General features: G+C 38.6%; 1 protein-coding gene across 2 annotated transcripts; it reads right to left on the bottom strand.

The window, feature by feature from the left end:
* On the bottom strand, positions 1-22,279 carry LOC106930145 (arylsulfatase I-like). Of its 2 annotated transcripts, XM_015007523.2 has the most exons (11): positions 22,103-22,279; positions 15,583-15,749; positions 14,202-14,341; positions 12,886-13,035; positions 11,170-11,244; positions 10,923-11,097; positions 7,631-7,867; positions 6,577-6,723; positions 5,384-5,537; positions 4,121-4,647; positions 1-3,290 (listed from the first exon to the last, which is right to left on the bottom strand). In XM_015007523.2, exons 2-11 carry the CDS (start codon positions 15,736-15,738, stop codon positions 2,874-2,876), a joined length of 2,178 nt encoding a protein of 725 aa, XP_014863009.2. In that variant the 5' UTR covers positions 15,739-15,749; positions 22,103-22,279; the 3' UTR covers positions 1-2,873. The 2 variants fall into 2 exon arrangements, with proteins under 2 accessions (XP_014863009.2, XP_087870587.1); XM_088014461.1 differs by having other exon boundaries at positions 10,923-11,244.

The raw sequence follows: 22,279 nt of genomic DNA, 5'->3' as shown, positions 1-22,279 counted from the left end.
TAAAACCCAAACAAAACTTTATTTACAGAGGGTGGAGAAATCAAACATGCATGCAGTTTTTCCGTCAGGAAGCAGCCGCAGCCGTTTTTCTCTTGTTGAGCAAATACTGTGAAATATTTAGAGACTAGGTGTCTTCAGAAGAGGGAAAACCTTCAAAGAGGCTCCTGATCAACACTTCGCCTTCACTTCCTGCTCTCCTGGCGGCTCAAACGTCACTGAGGAGTTTTCACAGCTCAGTGGTTTTACTCCTGCAAATCAGCAACGATCAACAAAATATGACCTTTTTGACAGAAAATTAATAATTTAAAAAACCCTTTAATGTTTAAGTGGAAGCTAATTTCTACAAAGTCATGGCAATTTAATTAAAAAAAAATTAAATTCACCTCCTTCGAGTCAGTATTTAGTAGATGCACATCTGGACGCTGCAGTTTTTACTCCATTCTTCCTGCTAAACTTTTCAATACAACAGAAAATTAGGGCCACTGTAGATGAAAGAAAGGGAGTTAATTTCCCCCAAACACTCATCAAATTTTTAGATTAATCTCAAATATTTTCTAGAAGAAAAAAAAAACAGGGAATTTCTGACCTTGAAAAGGGGAAACTTCGCTACAAAAACTCAAAACTTCTGTAGAAAAAAAGAAGGTGGAAGCTGAAAATTTGATAGAAAAAAAACTTTAGATTAATTTCAGAAATCTTCTTGCAAAAAGCCTTGAAATTTCTGACCTGGGAATGTTGAAAATTTGCCACAAAAACTCAAAAGTTGGATTTTTCTAACATTCAGGGGAAAAGTTCAGAAATTGAGATTGCTCAGAAATTTTCTAGAAATTTTTTTTGTTAATTTCTGATCTTGAAAAGTTGAAAAAAAATTACAGAAAAATAAATTGTAAATTTCTGGGCTACAAATGAAATAAAGTGATAAAAAAAACTCATACATTTTAAAATCAATCTCAGAAATGTTATAGATCAAACCTGGAAATTCCAAAAGTCGACAATTTTCTGGATCTTCTCCATTATAGACTTCTGTAACATTCCCTCCAAAAATAGCAACAGAAATGGTATTTAATTTATATTTAGTTATTTTTACTGCTCACAAACCTTTTACTGCCTTTAAAACATCATATTCAACTCATAAACTGCATTCAGTTTTAATGAATTAACCAACAGATGCATTGATGGTTGGTAATGAATAATTTCAGGCTTTTATACGCTGAAAACATTCTGCAAAACAAGATTAACTGACATTTCTATTGTTCACAATCACAAATTTTAAATTAACACTTAAAATTCATAGTTGAAATAAATTTTAGTTGATGCATTCAGACTGCTACAGTATCAAAAAAAAATCTGTTGAAGTTTTTTAGGATGAATAAGGAGAAAACCTTAAAATGAGCTTTGGTTAAACATTGCACATGTAAACATCCGATTCAGCTTTCAGAACTGAGACGAACATTCAGCTGTAAACTCTGAGCATGCATACATGGAGAACAATAGCCAGGCGTCTTACGGTAAACGGCGATTAAAACCAGAATCCAGATAAAAACATGAACCTAAATTCACTCCTGGTGGGAGGGAAGGAATGAAATGTGCAAAAATAAACAAAACTGCTTGAATTCATGACCTTCTGGTTCAGGTAAACATCATTAATCAGTTGAATTTGGTGTCAAAACACACGTCAGTACCGCACAGTGTCAGTTCATGAACCACAAACTCTGTCGGGTTTTAAGTTACTGATCAAAACAAAACGAGCGGTACATTTAAAAAAAGCATTTTATAAGATAAAATTACAATATAAACCTTAGAAAACATCTTCAAGACTAAAAGGTAGTTTTTAATCTCTAGAGGATCAATTCACACAATTAAATATTTTTTCTACTTGGAGCTGGATGATATGTCTGAAAAACGTATTGCGATATAATCGTTTCATATCAGTCAATCTAGATAGTTATTTATTAAATTGTTTTAAATGTCTGAAATATTGCCAAACTGGTGGTGTGGCCTTTCCTGTCTTATCTAGTTTTCTCTCCACGCCGTTATTTATTTTTAAGCAGTTTTATGCAGTGGTGAAACATTAAACTGCTGCTGCGCCAGTTATGCAACAGCTTGTTGCTAGGTAACCGAAACTTGAACTGCTGGTTACCATGCAGGTCGTTGCTAGGAAACCAAAGAGCGAGTGAGTTAGTTTATGCCACATCGACTACTGTCCGTGTTTTTTGTTTCTGTATGTTTTTGAAATAGTTATCGTAGAAATAGAGGAAACAGAACTCCTTCGTAAACACTTCAAAATAAGAGCATGAAAATAAAGGTCTTAACTAGTTGAAGAATTGTTACCAAAACTTCAACACAGATACTGAACTTTATTCAACTGAAAGTTTGCAAAATATTTTACACTTAGCTTGCTTGGAGGAAGCTAAGTTTGCTAAATGTTTTCAAAGTTAGCCAAAACGCTAAACAGAAAGTTAGCTGTGCTATTAGCACATTAGCTAATGTGTGTCCACCACTGTTTTCTGCTATTTGTGGACATCCCAACCAAATACTGTAATTGGATGTATGTTTCAGCAGGCTAACATTTCAAATTGGGTCAGATTTTCTGATAAACTAATTGTTTGGGTTTATAATCATGATTAACAGAAATAAATGTCTGAAATATTTCACACATTTTGATCTGATTGACAGAGGTAAATAAACTTTTTGAGTATTTCCTATTTATATGTGAAACATTAAACCGTCTTTTAAGTTCAGATATTTGAGTGAACCAACCCTTTATAGGTCCAAATGGCCAGATCACATCTCATTTTTAATCCACCCTGGACATAAAATAACAGACATTTTGAATAAAAACTATAAATTGGAGTCTCTGGTGTTACTTCAGGCCCTCAGATGCCGTTGGACATCATCCCCGTATTCAGTTTCAGGAAGAACGACTTCAGCTTGCACAGCCGGCACTTCTTCTTCTTCTTCTTCTTCTTGGCGTTCTTACCTTTCTTGTAGACTCCCTGATATTTCGTCTCCTCCTCTCCGTCCGCCCAGGGTGCCCAGGCCCCGCCGTGCTGGCTGGGGTTGGCCCGCGGGTCGTCGGGGGGGAAGTACACCGGCACGGCGGTCCGGTTGTAGTGGGCGAGCCGCTCCAGCAGCTGCTGGACCACGTCTGGCCTCTGGTCCGCCAGGTCCCGCCGCTCGAACGGGTCGGACCTGATATTGAAGAGCCAGACGGTCTTCAGGCTGGGCGGCTTGGAGAGCGGCGAGGAGGAACGCTCCAGGTTCCACCAGCGGCCGGGAAGCGTGGGAAGCATCTGCGGATCAGCGATCGGGAATGTTTTAGCTTGTTTTGTAGAAGTAAAACAGAATATTTGTAATGTGGATTCACAACAGCTCTGTTTAATCCACTTTAATTGAACATTTAGGTGCAGCAACGCTTATTAGAGGACAAGTCAAAGAGTAGGTGTCGTTCTAGTTACCATGACAACAGAAAGAATATTGAAATCTGGGAAAAGATTATGACTTTGTGTAGCTAACGTTTTCATAAGTAGCTTGAACTTTATTTATTTAATTTATTCTTGACAAAATCAGTCCAGTGGCAGCAAATGGCCACCAGACTTTGAACACAGTTGGCCCAGAAAGTCCGGTTCCTTTTGGGTAGATGTGAACGTGTAATCGAACTCTAAAGCGGACCAAAACAACGAACTCTGGTCCGCCTACAAACCGCAGTTTGGTTGAAGTGAACTCTGATGCCATTCGAGTGAATATGTGAACGCCAAGTGGACCTTAGACTACTCCAAAAGTAGGAAGAGAACTACAACACAGGGCATTCTGGGTATGTGACAGTGTAGTGCGAGCGGGAGAAATGACTCATGGTCTTATAGCAACGACAAAAGAGAAATGCTACAACCGCTAAAATATGACCCTGAATCAAGTTGCTCTCAGTGTCTTCTTTTTTTGTCTTTTCCTTCTGTGGTTCTTGGTGCAGCGCCCCCACAGGCGAGGAGGAGAACAGGTTTTTCAAATTATTTGGTTTCAAATGCAGTGAAATGCAGTGGTTTCAATGTTGCAGTTCTGGTTCCAAATCAAACTGGGTCTACCGGACCTTCAGGTGTTAAAACAGCCTAAGAACTTTTCTCGGTACCTGCAGAGGGACCCAGTCTCCATGACCCGGATCTCCGGTCAGCAGCTTCCAGTCTCCGACCCGGATGGCGGCCTGGACAGACGTGTCCCACAACGGAGGCGGTGTCGGGGTTCCAGACTGAGATGTGTTCTGGTTCTGGTCGAAGGTCTGCTTGGGTTTTGGTGTTTGCTGCTCTTTGAGCGGCTTCTTTGGTTTGGTGTGAGCTGATCTGGACTGGGACAGGTTGTGGTTCTGTGACGTGGTTCTCTTGGATTTGGTTTTGGATTTGCGGTGGAAAGTGCCAGATGGAGCTCCGCCGGACTGGATTCCAGGCTGCAGCTCGGGTTCTGGTTTCGTCTTGGCTTTTGGGCCAGACTTCAGCTTCAGCTTGGGAACAGGCTTGGATTTCTTTGCCGACTCATGGGGAAAAATCTGAGGTTTCTTGGTGGTTTTTAACCTGAATCCAGACTTTTTATCCAGTTTCTGCTTCAGAACTTTCTTCTGCTTCTTCTTCGGGTTTTGAAACGCCGCTCCTTTGGACGGGATTTCTGCCAAATCAAAGACAATGAAACATGAACAAACCAGTTTTAGAAGGAAAATAACATTTTCAGAATTAAATGAACGAATATAGGGCTGCACCTATTTTAACAATCTGTTATTCTGATGATTAATAGATTTTTTAAAATGGCACATTTTACAAATTTTTCATTTAATCTCAAACTTTTTGTTCATACAGTATTAGAAATACATTAAAGATGCTAATAAACAAATAATAGCTATTTTAAAATTGTATTGCCTAAAATAAAATGATATAGCATTCCTTTAGTGAATTTGGACTGGATGAAACTAAAACTTTTTTGGTTAAAAAGTTAAAACATATTTACAGACAAGGAAGAACTTTCTATCTAAAATGTTACATATATATTGTAAAGTTTTGGCTTAATTGATGCTCTGAATGTGTTTTATTTTTTACAAATTGGCATTTTTTGGAGTCTGTATACTTCAGCCAACAATTAATCGATTACTAAATTAGTTGACAATTATCTGATTAATCGTTTCAGCCCTAAACCAGTTTGCTTATTATTTTGGACTCAGTTGAATAAAACTGAAATAAATAAAAACAGGATCTAGGTCACCCTTCACTTGAAGACGCTTGTTGTATTTAGCCAAGTTGTAACAAAGCAGTTAAAAGCAGATTTGGACGGTTTTAATTGATTAATCCAATTAATCATTTCAGCCTTGAACGAGTATAAATTAAGTTGATTCTCTTTTAATTCGTCGTACCTGCAGCTGCTTTCTTCCCGGGCTTGTCGTCCCGACTCTTGGATTCAGTAGGATGTTTGTGCAGCGGGTCGATGTTGTGCAGAATCTCTTTTCGCGGAGACTCCTTCCCCTCGCTGATGGCGGGCCAAACGTCAAACCCGTCCAGACCTTGGCTCTGAGCCACAAACACACACAAGCAACGGTTCATGCAGGAAACTCCCTCATTCCTGTGGCTGGGATTCATTCAGTTAAATACAAATTTCAACAAGGGTTTAGAAATGCACTTATTGCTGGACATTTTTTGTCCAGCATTGTACTGTCACTATGATGGAGTATAAGGCTAAGAAAAAAAGTTAAATTACAAGAATAAAGCCAAAATATTACAAGAACAAAGTCAGAATAACATAGAAATAGATTTAGACGACAATAAAGTTGAAATAGTACGTATTAGTAAAAAAATACGAGAATAAAGTTGTAATAATATGAAAATAGTCATAAAAACACAAAATTAATTTTGTACGTTGAAGTTGAATTAATACGTGAATAAAGTCGTGATAAAACAAAAATAAAGATGAAGTAAAATAAGATGAAAATAAAGTCGTACAAATAACAATGTTATAAAAATACGAGAACAAAAGTTGTACAGCAATGAAGTCAAAATAATCCAAGAATAAATTCATAATATTACCAGAAAAAGTAGTCATATTATTCGAACAAAGTAGTAATTCTATAACTCTCACACAAAAAGCAAAAATTGAAAAAGAGGAATATTGAACATCTTAAGTTAAACTTTGGTACTGATTTTACATACAGGAAAATAATTCAATATTTAACGCATCAGCATGAAATTATTTTCAGTTTATTTCAAAGAAATTTGACAAACTGATCACATAAAATCTTTATAACTCAATTGCAGCTTTGCTCTCTTTAAAACAACTTTTTTCCAGTTATTTTACAACTTTCTTCTTGTAATATTGAGTCATTTTTCCATTAATATTACAACCTTATTCACAAAATTAAAGAAAATCTCTCTGTGCCCCTTATTTTCTGTCCTGGTCACAATATGATATAATGTTAAACATAAAAAAATCTGGTTTGAATTAATAGAACAAAGCAAAGTCAGTGAGAACTTTAAATAACCCATAAATAAAATGATGCAATAAAATAAAATACATTTAGTTTCCAAATAAAACCATGAGTGTTGGACGACTGACCTGGGTTATGTTGCCGCCGGCCAGTCCCACCAGTGTGGGGAACCAGTCCGTGACGTGGAGCAGAGCTCTGGAGACCCGCTTCCTTCGCTTCAGCAGCGGGCTGTGGACGAACGCCACGCCGCGCACCCCGCCCTCCCAATACGTGCCCTGCAAACAAACCGCCATGTTTACCTGGAAAGACTTGTAATGCTCTGGTGCTGTTAGGGGAAAATTACACTAAAACTGGTATTTTTCATTAATTTACACTCAAAAGTAAAAAAAAATAAGCTAATTTTACATTGTGAAAATTACAGATTTAACCAAAGTTGTCTTTCAAGAGTGCTTTTAAAATCTAAAACAACAAAGTTCTCCACGATATTTCTATAGAAGCAGATATGGTTCTAGGAACACAGAAAAGGACACAGGGAAAAATTAGGTTTGAAGGATGGAAGAAAGAAGAAAGATGAAGTACTGAAGGTAGGAATGGATGTTACTACTGGCAGAAATGACAAAGAAGACGATAGGAAGAGGTAGGAGGATGATGGCACTGCATGCTTTTTAATGATTTATTTCCTGAACAAACTCATTCATGTTGAGTTTCTTCTTTAATGGAAGCACTGTGGTTTTTCTGTATTAGTGGAATATTGACAGAGTTTTGCACACATTTGTAATGGAATTGCATTAGTTGCATTTCCATTGGCCATGCACATCAAATCTTGCACAAATTGGAATTACAAAAATAAATTTGCTTAATGGAAACACACCAATTTTGAAAAAACACATTTTTTGATAGAAGGTTTTTGCACTAGGATGAAGTCATTGTTTGGCCATATTAAGAATAGTGTATTTTGAAAAATGGAAACACTTTTTTTGCATCGTGAGTCATGTGATTAACAACTGGATGTTACCACTGGGGGAAACGACAAAGAAGATGACAGGAAGTGATAGGAGGATGATGGTGCTGCGTGTTTTACACAACATCTCCAATGTTTTTAGAAGATTTAAAATTGATCTTAGTATGTTTGCTACTCACATCCAGTTGATTGGATTAAAAATAAAGTACTTCATTGTTTACCTTCCTCCCTCTTAGCGGCCAGTTGCTCCCTCCGGTGAAAGGCTGGGCTCCGTTGTCGGTGGAGTAGATGATCACGCTGTTCCTGTAGTATCCGTACTTCCTGAGGGCGTAGGTCACATTTCGGACGGCTTCGTCTACCGTGGAAACCATGGCGGCGAACTTGCGCCTGGCGACGTTAGCCATGTTGCGGTAGGGGTAGATGTAGGACTTGGGAGGCTGCAGAGGAGTGTGAACTGCCTAGAGGAAAATAATTCAAGTCTTTTCAGATTCAGACTAACTTTATTTTGGTAAATTAACAACATTACAAAGAAGAAAACAAAATAAAACACTATTTTACAAACTAATTGTTTAAAAAAACAATTAGTTTTTTTTGTCCTTATGCTTTCCTGTCCTATTCATAGACTCAGCAGGCTATATATAAGTACACATTCACATATTCATATTTAAATATGCATGTTTATAAATATATATATATATATATACATATATATATATATAGCCACACAACAGTATACGCTTTTATAATTTGACATCTTAAGGCTCTGTTTAGAGCTCACCAAAAAAGAGATCATGATTCAGTGCATAGTTTTCATGTGACGTCTTACATCTGGGAACTTTGTAGCTGACAGCCATCTTGGTAGGTTTCTGTAACTAATTGTCCTGACCTTTACTATGTAGTTGCTATGACAGTAATAAAGAAGCCACATTCTCTGCCTCATACGAGTTTATCCTTTTATGACAGCAGTGATATTGTTGATACACTTTGGTCAATAGAGTTAATATACTTTCTTTTTATTGGTTTTTGTTGTGCTTGCCTACCAAGATGGTGATTCAGAGGCATGAATCACTTCTGTAACCCAGGTTGAAATAGCCTCTTCATAAAAATAATAGTAAATTAGATAAATAGGAAATAAATAAATAGGAGAATAAATAAGGAATTAATCGATCTTAAAATTGTTAAAAATATATATATAAAAAGAGCAACAATTAGAGACATTAAAATTGCTGTATTTTGATTTTTTTTAATATATTTTAATTGATTTGAGAAACTGTATAAACCAGTTTTGCTTGTCAGCGAACTCTCTTATTCTGAAGGGTTACATTTATGTATAATCCATGTGACTAGTTTCAGCCAATCGGGTTGCTACGTTCTCTGACGTGAGAGAGAGAGAAGAAGCAGATAGCGTATAGCAAGTAGAGAGCGCAGAAGCAAACGGGATTGTGCTGGGAAAAAAAAGAGACAGATAAGAGAAATTGACCAGTCGTAGCTGACTTGTTTTGTTTTGTCTTATTTCTTGAGAAGAAGCTTTTTGCATTATTTTTTTTTCCTCACCCTGACTGCGTTCGGGATCATCTTTTGTGTGTTGTGGAACTGGACTTGGCTTTTTTTTTGTTTGTTTGTTTGTTTGTCTTTTTTTATTTTCTTACGTTCGGCTGGGATTTGGACTAAGGAGTCTCGGATCATCACTGAATTGGATCTTCCTAAGGAGAACGAGATGGCGAGCCAACCCGGGAGCTTAGTGACCATCCAGTAGGAGCTACGCCTTCTGCTGGACATTGCCAACCCCGCAACTTGGTATGACCTGCCTATGTTGTTGTGCGCATTTGCAGTGGGTCACTAAACAGAAATAACTGTTGGATCATCGGAGGAAACAAGACATCAGTCTGAAGCACAGTTGACCTGTCCTTGCTGAATTGTTCTGCTGTGTTGTTGTTTTGCTGTTATTGTTTTGTTTTTAACTCCTTAAGGGAAACACCAAAGAACTAAAATAGATTAAACAGATTAGAACAAACTGTAAATTAAAACAGATAAATAGTATTAACTAGAACTTAAATAGAACTATAACCTAGGTAAAATAAATAGTATCCTTAATTTAGATTTATAAAATATTCTAAAAGAAACTGGAAACTATTTTTTCTGGAATTTGTGTCATTTTGTGTTAATTGTGTAACATTGTTGTTGTTTATTCTTTTATTGTTCTTTCAACAAATAATAAGCCGGCTGTTTTTTAACTAAATTTTTTTTGGGTCTGTGGTCATTAATTCAAAATACACTTCTCACTACTCCAGTAGCCAAACCTAGCTCTGATTTTATTACGAGTTAATTAACTGTAAACACATAGGGAGTGTTACACTTCCAGTTCAGGTTTGTGGGAACTATTCATTCCAGTTTCACACCGATAACTGAAACACATCTAGATTTTACTTTGCTTTTCTCTTTTGCATGTTAACAAACCTTCTAAGTTATGCTTAGACTCTCTTAACTTAAATAATTTCTAAGTTGCAGAAGGAAGATTTTTATTCAACGCTTTATCATTTCTAGTATTTTTATTTTTACACCTTTAAATTTTAAAGTTTTACTTTGAATAAAAAGTTTATTAAAAAGTATAATAGCTTTTTTGTAGCTTACTTAATGTGTCATAGTTGTTTTATTTACATGTCTTCATATTCCTCATAAGGTCGATATCAATAATTATTGATTAGTTTTTTGTTTTAAATATCTGAAATACTACCAAACAGGTAGAATGAACTTTCCTGTTTTGTCCTGTTTTTATTTCTAAGCAGTTATGAGACGCGGCGGAAAAACATTAAACTGTTGCTGCGCCAGTTACTCAACAGGTCGTTGCTAGGTAACCAGAGTTGGGGGAGGGGACTTGGAACTGTTGGTTACCCAGCAGGTTGTTGCCAGGCAACCAAAGACTGAGTGATCCCACTGACCCAGCTTAGCTCAGCTTAGCTAAAGTCTTTTATCTGCCTACTTCTCCCAGAATGCTGTGCAGTTCTATGAATATTTTATATACTGAATATTCTACCAGACGTGTTATGTAATGATATTGATGACGTGTCTATCGTGATCTATATTGTTATTGATTTATTGTCTTGCCCTAATTTCTTAGCAACATGACAAATAGGGCATTTTTAATATGCAAGCTTTTCATATGTACTAAATCTCTTATTTTAAACATTATTCCAGTCATTTTTGCAGTTTTATTTCTAATATATTTAATCTGAGGCTTCCAACTATGTTTCAAGTCTCTTGTCAAGATGCACATTTCTCAAGGCCTGTCCAGTTACAGCCAGCCAATAGAGAGAAAATAAACGATATATAAACAAATGTAATCTTAAATTACTCTTCCTGAGTCTGGTTTTAATTCTGCAGATGTTTGAATGTGGAAAACAAATCTCTAAATGGGTTTCAGATGTTCAGAAACACTTTAATGAACTCTGTCCTTCCATCCAGGCGTAAACTAGAACTCCACCTTAATGTCACGTTGCACAGACGTCCTGATACCTGCAGGGACAGCAGCAGGAAGAGCGGCCCGTCCATCGGGCTGCGACTCTCCAGGATCTTCCTGGCTCTCTGGGTGAACAGCATCGTAGAGTATTTTCCCTCCTGGCCCCATGCGACGCTCTCATTGTCATGCAGGTCATAGCCACACAAACCAGGGCCGTCACAGGACCGATAGCTGGGCAACAGACATAGAAGTTTAAAAACTAACCTGGAGTCAGACTGAGTTAATGTGTAAAGTTGTACTAACTTGTAATAATCCACACTTCCTGTTAATGAACCAAAGAAAGAGTCGAAACCTTTTCTGGTGGGCAGGCAGGCCTTCCTGAACAACAAGCAACAAGGAATTTACTGTTATTAATTGTATTATAGGCAACCAATAGATTAAATTTGTTTCTGTCTTGTTCAGAAGAAACAAATGAAGCTGAGTATTCCTGCTAGAGGAGAGAGATGCTGCATAATGTGGCATCGATCCGATACCAGATATCAGAGCCAGATTTACTGATACTTTTTATTTTAGTTTGATAAATCATCAGACTTCTGACCTTTAGGCACTTTTGTAGTTTCTCCTTTTAATTATTTTGTTAAAACCTAAACAGGTCTCAACAACAATTTTTGTGTATTGTTTTCTAAATAAAGTGCAAAAATATTATAATTTGACAGAATATCTAAGCAAATTTTTTATCGTAGAGTTGAGAAACTGCAATACTGATTTGGATTGATTTATCCTCCACTACTTCCTGCAGATATTGGGACACGGCAGGAAGCAGGACCCCAGTTTTCAGTGCAGCTGCTTGGTTAGCTGCATCGCTCTGCTAGCCAGCATACCGTCTCCATGGTAACCAGCTGCTGTACTGGCCAATCAGAGCTAGCCAAGTATTAACACTCTTACTAATTTGTTGTACTTTTACTTGGTTACACTTAAATATTTCCAAATATTGATTTTCTTTATTTTGAGAAAAGAAGGAATCCTAACCGACTCTTATGTAGAAAACATTTTTTAGACTTTATGACCAGTAGCTGACATCAAAGTCTAATGCTAGCTAAAAAGGTAGCATTCGACTTTGCTACCTAATCATTAAAGTTTTATGGTTAGTGCTTTAATCATAAAACTAATGTTTATGATTAAAGCACTAATCATAAACATTAGTTCTGCTAACACTAAAGCCCTACACCAGCACAGTGTTCAGCAGAAACTAATACTAAAGCCCTACAGTAGCATGGTGTTTAGCGGATGCTAATGCTAAAGCCCTACAGTAGCATGGTGTTTAGCAGATGCTAATGCTAAAGCCCTACAGTAGCATGGTGTTTAGCGGATGCTAATGCTAAAGCCCTACAGTAGCATGGTGTTTAGCGGATGCTAATGCTAAAGCCCTACAGTAGCATGGTGTTTAGTGGATACTAATGCTAAAGCCCTACACCAGCACAGTGTTCAGCAGAAACTAATACTAAAGCCCTACAGTAGCATGGTGTTTAGCGGATGCTAATGCTAAAGCCCTACAGTAGCATGGTGTTTAGCAGATGCTAATGCTAAAGCCCTACAGTAGCATGGTGTTTAGCGGATGCTAATGCTAAAGCCATACAGTAGCATGGTGTTTAGTGGATACTAATGCTAAAGCCCTACAGTAGCATGGTGTTTAGCGGATGCTAATGCTAAAGCCATACAGTAGCATGGTGTTTTGAGGATGCTAATGCTAAAGCCCTACACCAGCACAGTGTCCAGCAGAAATTAATGCTGAAGCCCTTCACTATTATGGTGTTACGTGGAAGCTAACGCTAAAGCTCTACACCAGCACTGTGTTTAGCAGAACCTAATGCTAAAGCGCTGACTTTAATCCAAATATCTGCCTTTGAAAAACCGCAGCCTTTGAGCACCAATTCGATTTCGACATTACAGCTTAAACGCCCTCAGATGCTATGTAATTTCTTGTTCTGTATAGAAATGTAGAGGCGTCCTTAGACGCACCTGTAGAAGCCCAGGTGCCACTTGCCCACCATGTGTGTGGCGTAGCCGGCCTGGCGGAGCCTCTCGGGCAGCGTGTCCATGTGTGAGGGCAAACAGCTGGGCTGCCTGGGTCTGATGATGGAGTGCTGTAATCCTGTGTGGATCTGATATCTCAAAGAAAACAAGATCTGTCGTCATCCCTCACAGTAAGACGACATTAATCACGTTTGAGTCAGAGCCTCGGACTCAGCAGCTATCAGTTGTTTTCTCTGAAGCAGCTGTTAGACATTAGAGCGACTCGTATCTGAGCACAGCTGTAACTGATCCACAGGATGAACAACAGCTGCATGAAAGAAATAAACATAAAATGTGAATAACGTCAGAATTACAGCGATGACTGACAGTAAACAGTTGGCTTTACACGTGTTTGATACATAGAAAAACATGTTTTGAGTTCAGATGGCTGCAGTTTGACATTTTAGCCACTAGATGTCACTAAATCTTCCACTTCCAGTTTCATGTTGAACTCCTTCCAGAAACTTTCAAAGCTAACAAATTAACCATAAAATGCTTTAATCTTCATGGTTTTATTTTATCTTTTATTCCTGGATGAAATATTAATATTCTTTTACCTGGCTTGTCTCCCCCTGCTGGCCATCGGAGAGAATACAAGTTTAATTTGAGTTGATGGTTTGTTGTTTTTACTCCATTATATTCATAATATAATATGAATATGTTATCAGATTTAGAAAACAATAACAAGAATGACAAACTTTAAATCTAAGTTTTCTCTGGACTCAGTTACAGATTAAATTATAGATTAACATATTTCCACGTATATGTTTATTATTATTTTATTTACTGATTTAATTTTTTGGTTGTATTTAAATATGATGCTTATATACATATTTTTATATAAAAATTTAACTTATGATTATATAGTAATCATGCCATTTATTGAACACTTGATCGTTGGCAGATTAATTGAATATTTATTGGATTAACTGATTAATAACTGGATAGCAAAATCTGCTCAATAGGAGATTTTGGTTGTTTTTATTGTTAAGTCGAAAATTTTTATACTTCTGTACAGTTTTGGCTTAATTACAGCTCCGAGTGTGTTGTTATGTCAGCATATGTCGTTTTTTAGTCTGTATACTTCAGTTAAGGATTAATTAATTACTAAACGAGTCAGCTAATCACAATAAGTGACGATAAATCGTTTCAGCACTAATCAACCTGACAGTCTGTTGGACGGTGGGAATGAATTCAGTGGCTCCAGAATGAGGGTTTTTAAAAGGTTTAGCCGTCATCGGCTGCTGAAGCGGTGCGTATACCTGCCGGTCATCAGCTGGCTGCGTGACGGCGTGCAGATCGGTTGAACGTAGTAGTTCTCCAGTATCACGCCCTCTGCTGCCAGTTTGTCCAGAGTTGGGGTTATGATGGTGGGGTTGTGGTAGCCGATGTCGTTGTAGCCCTTTAATGTGACCACATCAACATTTCATTTACCTCTGCAGTCAGGAAACATTTTTTATTTTTTACATAAATTCTGTGCAAACATTTAAAACCAGCTTATTTCTTTATATTTGCTTTGTATTTTAATGCTAACCAAACTTTACTGCTGGAACCAACAGGAAAATTCAACTGCAATAGCTTCAATTTAACCCAAAGGGGGCAGCACTGAGACGGTTTTAGGCCAAATATCACAGAGTTAAATTTATATTCACAAAAACTGTCACAATTTGCACAGACATAGTAAAGTTAGCAACCTTAAGAACCGATTTAAACAGTTTATCTGCAAAAATAAAAAATAAAAAAAATAGATTTGGGGGATAGTTGCATTTACACTGCAAAAACTCAAAATCCTAGCAAGTATTTTTAGTCTCTAGTGCAAATGTCTTAGTAGTGTTGAAATAAGACAAAACTAACTTAAAAGTAACTTTTCAACAAGGTGTAGGAGCTTGTTTTAAGTAAAAAATATTTCTTAATGTTAAATTTAAAAAGTACTAGTTAATGTGGCAGATTATTTCACTTACAAGACATTTTTCCCATGTTAACAGTCAAATAATCTGCCAGATTAACTAGTACTTTTTGTATTAATACTGAGGGATTGTTGACCTAAAACAAACTACTATATCTTGTTGAAAAATTATTCGCAAGTTAGTTTTGTCTTATTTCAAGTGTACCAAGATATTTGCATTATAAACCAGACAAAATACTTAGAGTTGAGTTTAGCATTGAACCCAGTGTCAGCTCTGCAAAAACAGTGCAACTAGCACTTTATTCATCAGTATTAAGTAATTATTGAATAAGAAAAAAATTTCCATATCTTGCAGAAAAGTTACTTGTAAATTAGTTTTGTCTTATTTCAGGAATTAAGACATTTGCACTAGAAAGTAAACCAAAAATACTTGTATTTTAAACCCCAAATCAACATTTTTCTTACAGATAAACAGCCTAACTTGGTTTTCCAAGGTGTTAACTTTATGTCTGCAAATTGTGACATTTTTGCATAAATTAGTTTAAGATAGTTGTACTAGAAACAAAACCAAAAATACGTGGTAAGATTTTGGATTTTGCAGTAGAAAAATTTACTTGCTGAACACTAATAGACTTGTTACTGCTATGCAGGCTTTTAAACTGTAGCAAAAATTAATGTTTCCTTCAAGTCTGAGTACTTGTAAGGTGAATAAATCAAACTTTCTTCCAGAAACTCACTTGGTCGTCGATCAGAATGAAGATGATGTGCGGCTGATTCTTCCTCCCAGTCTCACCAGTCTGAACGTTGCTGCTGTTCATGCGGTCTGACTGGGACTGAGCTGACAGGAAGTCCAAGCTGAGGAAAACGCTCAGCACAGTTGCAGCTGCCTGCATCGTTATGGCTCCTACAGGAAACGCAAAACAGGGCAAAACAGACTCAAACAACACCAGAAAGACGGACAGGGCTGAAAAATGTCTGAGTGGGCACAGTTTCACACGAGCATGCCATCGCTGCAGGATGGAGCGTAGATCATAAAACCACATTTGGGATTGACTCGCCAACTTGGCTGAAGCTGTGACCTGAAACGCATCCATCTGCTGGAGGAGGGCTTTAAAAGCCTTTATGAAGCTGGAGCCGAGGAACAGCTCCAATAAAGAGCCATGAAAATATTAACTGTGGCAGAGAGAGCAGAAAAAGGTCAGTTTGAAGAATTTCAGCACAACTCTTTTACCAGCCGCTGGGATTATGCAACTTGTTTGAATTTAAAACATATTAAAGAAGTAAAACTGTGATTTGTTGAGTTGCAGTGTAAACATACCTATAAAATATCTGAGATAAAACAGTAAAATGTCTGCAGTTATAAACACTCCAAGTTATAAACACTCATTTTTTATAAGAAAAATGTCAAAAATTCACCATAATCATATTTTACAACGTTTACAGGTAAACCTAGGGCTGGACGACATGTCATAATATAAGCTTTTCATGTCAGCCAATATCGATAATTAATTGATAAGTCTGTTATATATATATATATATATATATATATATATATATATATATATATATATATATATCTGCAGTACTGCAGAAAAAAAATTCCCTTCTCACCCTCCGCGGGTGGTCTCTTTCATCCTCTGAGCTCGGGTCCTCTACCAGAGGCCTGGGAGCTTGAGGGTTCTGCGCAGTATCTTGGCTGTGCCTAGAACTGCACATTTCTGGACTGAGATGTCTGATGTTGTTCCTGGGATCTGTTTGAGCCACTGCTCCAGTTTGGGGGTGACTGCCCCGAGGGCCCCTATGACCACAGGCACCACTGTGGTCTTCACCTTCCAGGCCTTCTCCAGTTCCTCTCTGAGGCCCTGGTATTTCTCCAGTTTCTCATGCTCCTTTTTCCTGATGTTGTGGTCACTTGGTATTGCTACATCCACCACAACGGCTTTCCTCTGTTCTTTATCCACCACCACAATGTCCGGTTGGTTCGCCATTACCATCTTGTCTGTTTGGATCTGGAAGTCCCACAGGATCTTAGCTCGGTCATTCTCCACCACCTTTGGGGGTGTTCCCCACTTTGACCTCGGGGCTTCCAGTCCATATTCGGCACAGATGTTCCTGTACACTATGCCCGCCACTTGGTTATGTCGTTCCATGTATGCTTTCCCTGCCAGCATCTTGCACCCTGCTGTTATGTGCTGGACTGTCTCAGAGGCCTCCTTGCACAACCTACACCTTGGGTCTTGTCTGGTGTGGTAGATCTGAGCCTCTATTGCTCTGGTGTTTAGTGCCTGTTCCTGGGCGGCCAGGATGAGGGCCTCTGTGCTGTCCTTGAGTCCAGCTTTCTCCAGCCATTGGTAGGATTTCCTGATATCAGCCACTTCAGTTATTTGTCGGTGGTACATCCCATGTAGGGGCTTGTCCTCCCATGATGGTTCCTCCAGCACCTCGTCCTCTGTTCCCCATTGTCTGAGACATTCGCTGAGCACATCGTCCATTGAGGCTTTGTCCTTGATGTATTTATGGATCTTGGATGTTTCATCCTGGACAGTGGCTCTCACACTCACTAGTCCTCTGCCTCCTTCCTTACGGCTTGTGTACAGTCTCAGGGTGCTGGATTTGGGGTGGAACCCTCCATGCATGGTTAGTAGCTTCCGAGTCTTAACGTCCGTGGCCTTTATCTCTTCCATTGGCCAGCTAATTATTCCGGCAGGGTATCTGATTACTGGTAAGGCATAGCTGTTTATTGCACGGATCTTGTTCTTGCCATTGAGCTGGCTTCTCAGGACTTGCCTTATTCGTTGGAGGTATTTGGCTGTGGCTCCTGTCCTTGTGACCTCATCGAGGTTGCCATTTGCTTGTGGTATTCCCAGGTACTTGTAGCTGTGCTCTATGTCTGCTATTGTTCCCTCTGGGAGTGAGACCCCTTCTGTGTGGATGACCTTCCCTCTCTTTGTAACCATCCGGCCACATTTCTCTAGTCCGAATGACATCCCAATGTCAGTGCTGTAGATCCTGGTGGTGTGGATCAGTGAGTCGATGTCTCGCTCGTTCTTGGCGTACAGCTTGATGTCATCCATGTAGAGGAGGTGACTGATTGTGGCCCCATTCTTGAGTCGGTATCCGTAGCCAGTCTTGTTGATGATTTGGCTAAGGGGGTTCAGGCCTATGCAGAACAGCAGTGGGGACAGAGCATCTCCTTGGTATATGCCACATTTGATGGACACTTGTGCAAGTGGTTTGCAGTTGGCTTCAAGGGTGGTTTTCCACAGCCCCATCGAGTTTGCAATGAAGGCTCTTAGAGTCCTATTGATGTTGTACATCTCTAAGCATTCAATGATCCAAGTGTGTGGCATTGAGTCATAGGCTTTCTTGTAATCAATCCAAGCGGTGCACAGGTTGGTGTGTCGGGTTTTGCAGTCTCGGGTGACTGTGTGGTCTACAAGGAGTTGGTGTTTGGCTCCTCTGCTATTTATGCCGATGCCCTTCTGTGCCGTGTTCATGTATTTATCCATGTGCCTGCTTATCTTAGCTGCTATGATGCCTGACATGAGCTTCCATGTTGTAGAGAGACAGGTTATCGGCCGATAGTTGGATGGGACTGAACCCTTTGAGGGATCCTTCTGGATCAGGATTGTGCGCCCTTCAGTTAGCCATTCAGGGTGAGTCCCATTCTGTAGCAGCTGGTTCAGTTGAACTGCCAGTCGCTCATGGAGGGCAGTGAGTTTCTTTAGCCAGTAGGCATGGATCATGTCAGGCCCTGATGCTGTCCAGTTTTTCATACCCGAGACTCTTTCTTGGACATCTGCCACAGTGATGGTTACCGGGGCTTGTTCAGGGAGGTTGCTGTGGTCCTCTCGTAGAGAGGTTAGCCACTGTGCATTGCTGTTGTGGGACGCCTCCCTTTCCCATATGCCTTTCCAGTATTGTTCAGTCTCCAGCCTTGGTGGGTCTGCTCTGTTGTTATTACCCTGCCATTGAGAGTACACTTTAGCTGGTTGGGTGGAGAAGAGCCGGTTAATCCTCCTGGCTTCATTCTCTCTTGTGTATCTCTTTAGGCGGCTGGCCAAGGCTTGGAGCCTTTGTTTGGCAGTTTCGAGTGCTTCAGGTATGGGCATCTGGCTGTACTTCTTAGGTACTGGTCTTTTCATTGCACCTCTTTGGAGCTCTGACAGTTGGCTCACTTCCCTCCTTGTTATCTTGATCTTAGCCTCTAACCGTCTTTTCCATGATGGATATTGGGTCTCATAGTTGCTCTTATAGCCGAGCATTTCAAGGATCACTGATGCTGAGTTGTATATCAGCTCATTGGTTTCTGTTATGGTGTTGGTAGGGATTGTTCTCAATGCTGCATTCACATCTTGAATGAGACTTTCTGATGGTACTTCACTCAGCCGTTGTAATTGGCGTCGGGGTTGCCTGGTGTTCATTCGGGCCACGATTCTCTCTCTCAGGTCAGTTGCTGTCTCGTTCAGCTTTGATAGTTCGTTCATTACTGGGGCTGCGTACCCAGTCTCGGGGTGGGGAGTAGTTAACTCCCCCCTGACCTTATCTTTGGGCTCCTCCCTTTTGCCGTAGCATTTGTGTTGTACCTCGTCAATCTCAAGTTGTGATAGCAGTTGCCGTTTGCGGATGTTGGAACACTGAGCTACTAGTTGTTTGGCAGTCATTGTAGACTGTGGGTGTCGAAGTAACCATTCCACCCTCAGTCTTTGCATGTAACCCCTCTGACTAGGGTTACTTGAGTAGTAGCATTCCAGCAGATCCATGTTTTCGTCTCTCGCCCATTTCCGTCTTGTTCCAGTAGCCCATTTTTCATCAAGGTGCTCTGGTTCCCCAGCACCTGACGCAGACCTTGTTTGGCCGGGCGACGTCTGAGCCGGCATGTTATGCGTATCAATGTCTCTCATGGTATGAGGTAGGCTATATAGCTCCAAGGGTCTTGCCTAAGGACCCACACTGCATAGCTCAATTGCACAATTGCACTGTTGTATATATATATACAACAGTTGTATATATATATATATATATATATATATATATATATATATATATATATATATATATATATATATATATATATATATATATATATAGATATATATATCTATATATATAGATATATATATCTGCAGTACTGCAGATATATATATATATATATATATATATATATATATATATATATATATATATATATATATATATATATATATCTGCAGTACTGCCAAACTGGTGGAATAACATTTCCTATTTTTGTCCAGACTTCACTCCGTGCCGTCGTTTTTTATTTTTAGCAGTTATGAGGCAAAGGGGAAAAACCTTAAACTGCTGCTGCGCACGTTACTCATCAGGTCGTTGCTAGGTAACCGATGTCAGGGCGGAACTTGAAGCTGCTTGTTACTCATCAGGTCGTTGCTAGGTAACCGATGTCAGGGCGGAACTTGAAGCTGCTTGTTACTCATCAGGTCGTTGCTAGGTAACCGATGTCAGGGCGGAACTTGAAGATGCTCAGCAGGTTGTTTTGCACTTTAGACTTGTTAAAAGAAAAATCTCCCCAACAGATAAATATTTTGGAGGTCAATTGTTTTCTATTTTTTCAGTAACTTAAAAAAAACCCACCATTTACTGCTTTCAAATAAAAGTCCTATTTATGATCAAATTTAATAAAAAAAAATAAGACCAAGGTGTGGTTATTAAAAGGTATAAACTTGGTGTTGTGATCTTCACATTTACCATTGTAAAAAGATTATGTCTAATTAATATAATACTCCATGGAAAAACTGGAAAATTGATGTTCAAAGGTGCTTTTTGTAATGTTTTACTGAGTTTGAGATAATTAATAAACTAAAAATAGTCAAAAAACAAAGAAAAACTGGTGTAGATAATCCCATTTTACAAGGCAGAAGTGTGAGATACAGAATATTAATATAGCATCAAACTCCTGAGTTTAAAGCGTTTTTGTGGTTTTTCTTTGAATTATTTTGGTAAAACATAGGAGAGAATTTAGATAAAGTTTCTCTTTACAAAATATTTTAATAACTTTTACATGACATGACAGTAAATTTGTGTGCATTGTTTTATAAATGAAGTGCAAAAAAATCAAACCAAATCTTTTTTGCAGTAGATTTGAGAAACTATATAAGAATAAGAGAAAATTTGAAGAAGGATTGTGAAACTAAATAAACTACAAAACTGAAGCATCAATCTGATTGTGCAAGTAATGATCCAGTTTTGAAATTTTGGATCAATTCCCTGATCTCTACTACTGTGTCTCAGGAGAGCTGTCACACAATTTTATTAAAACTCGATGATTATCATTGGTTTATTTTACAAAATCTCACAAAAACACAATGATTTCTTGCTTAAAATGCAACAAAATGTGTAAAACTTCTAGTAGTCTAAAACCTTTTGCGACTGCTGACTCTAAATGGAGTCAGCAGTCGGAGACTCGACTAAGACTGGAGTTATGAAAACTGTGGCATTGGCTGAACTTTTCTATATAATTGTGGCGATGCAGCTTGCTTTAACTGGAAAGTTATTGTTTGCATTGAGGTCGGACTTTAAGCCTGTGGCCTTTATGAAGAAAAATTGTTTTTGTTCTTCTAAACTCTTTCAGATACTGTCTGTCCACTGAAGATATTTATCTGGATGCTTTCCCCTTTTGTTCTTCACTGCTCCACTTAAGCTGTGTTCAGAAAACAAGCCAAAAAACAAGGAAAAGTCTGTCAGACCTCCAGAAACGCTGGGGATTTAGTAATCAAAACCATTTAAAATGGTACAATGAAGTCTTTCTGTTAGGGAAGTTTATGTTTTTACCCTAAAATTGACATGCCTTATGAAGTAAAAAGAAGAAAAACAGTAATTGGTCTAATATTGGACATGTTTTAGCTTGTATAAAGAAACAACATGATGAGAAGCAGCTGCCTCCGCCTGAATAGAGACCATACTGAACCGGTTCCCACTGAGTTACTGGAGCACATATTTCCCTCTGACTGTGTTAGTGTGCTGGGAATGAACTAACTTCCTGTGACAGCTCGATATGCATTAATTCCTCCTGGATGAACGCAGTTATCCTGTTTTTTAGTTAATTACCTGGTTGTTCCTGTTTAAAATTAGGTTAGAGATGCTAATAATGCAGTAATAAAGTAGTTATAAACAGTTTAAGAAATTTTAAAGGTTCAATTTTAAGGATAAATAAGCCTCTAAACATGTTTTGTTGTCTTTTCATGCAATGTGATGTTCAAATCAGGTCTAAATCAATACCTCGATAACGGATCAATAGGAATGAACGGCTCTTGACGTCAGTCTACATCTCCGCTCCTCTTTCTGCTCCGATGCGGTTTAATTGGCGACAAGTTTGCAGAAGACGCCGCATGTCCTCAAGTTTTCCCCCCAAGCCTCCTTCCTTCCCTCGGACTGAGCGTCCTGGCCGCCGATGAA

Source organism: Poecilia mexicana, unplaced genomic scaffold (assembly GCF_051168715.1).
Source record: "Poecilia mexicana isolate PSO_F unplaced genomic scaffold, ASM5116871v1 scaffold_17, whole genome shotgun sequence".
NCBI classification, from domain to species: domain Eukaryota; kingdom Metazoa; phylum Chordata; class Actinopteri; order Cyprinodontiformes; family Poeciliidae; genus Poecilia; species Poecilia mexicana.
The sequence above is the reverse complement of the archived record's forward strand: the minus strand, read 5'-3'. Positions and strand labels throughout refer to the sequence as shown.

What these genes read in the sequence shown, in the direction of transcription:
- LOC106930145 (XM_088014461.1), bottom strand. Translation starts at nt 15,738, where the DNA reads ATGCAGGCAGCTGCAACTGTGCTGAGCGTTTTCCTCAGCTTGGACTTC. An exon ending in TCCTGCTGCTGTCCCTGCAG is followed by an intron (nt 7,868 to 10,922) that starts GTATCAGGACGT and finishes ATTTTCCTCTAG; the next exon opens with GCAGTTCACACTCCTCTGCA. An exon ending in GGCCGCTAAGAGGGAGGAAG is followed by an intron (nt 6,724 to 7,630) that starts GTAAACAATGAA and finishes GTTTGTTTGCAG; the next exon opens with GGCACGTATTGGGAGGGCGG.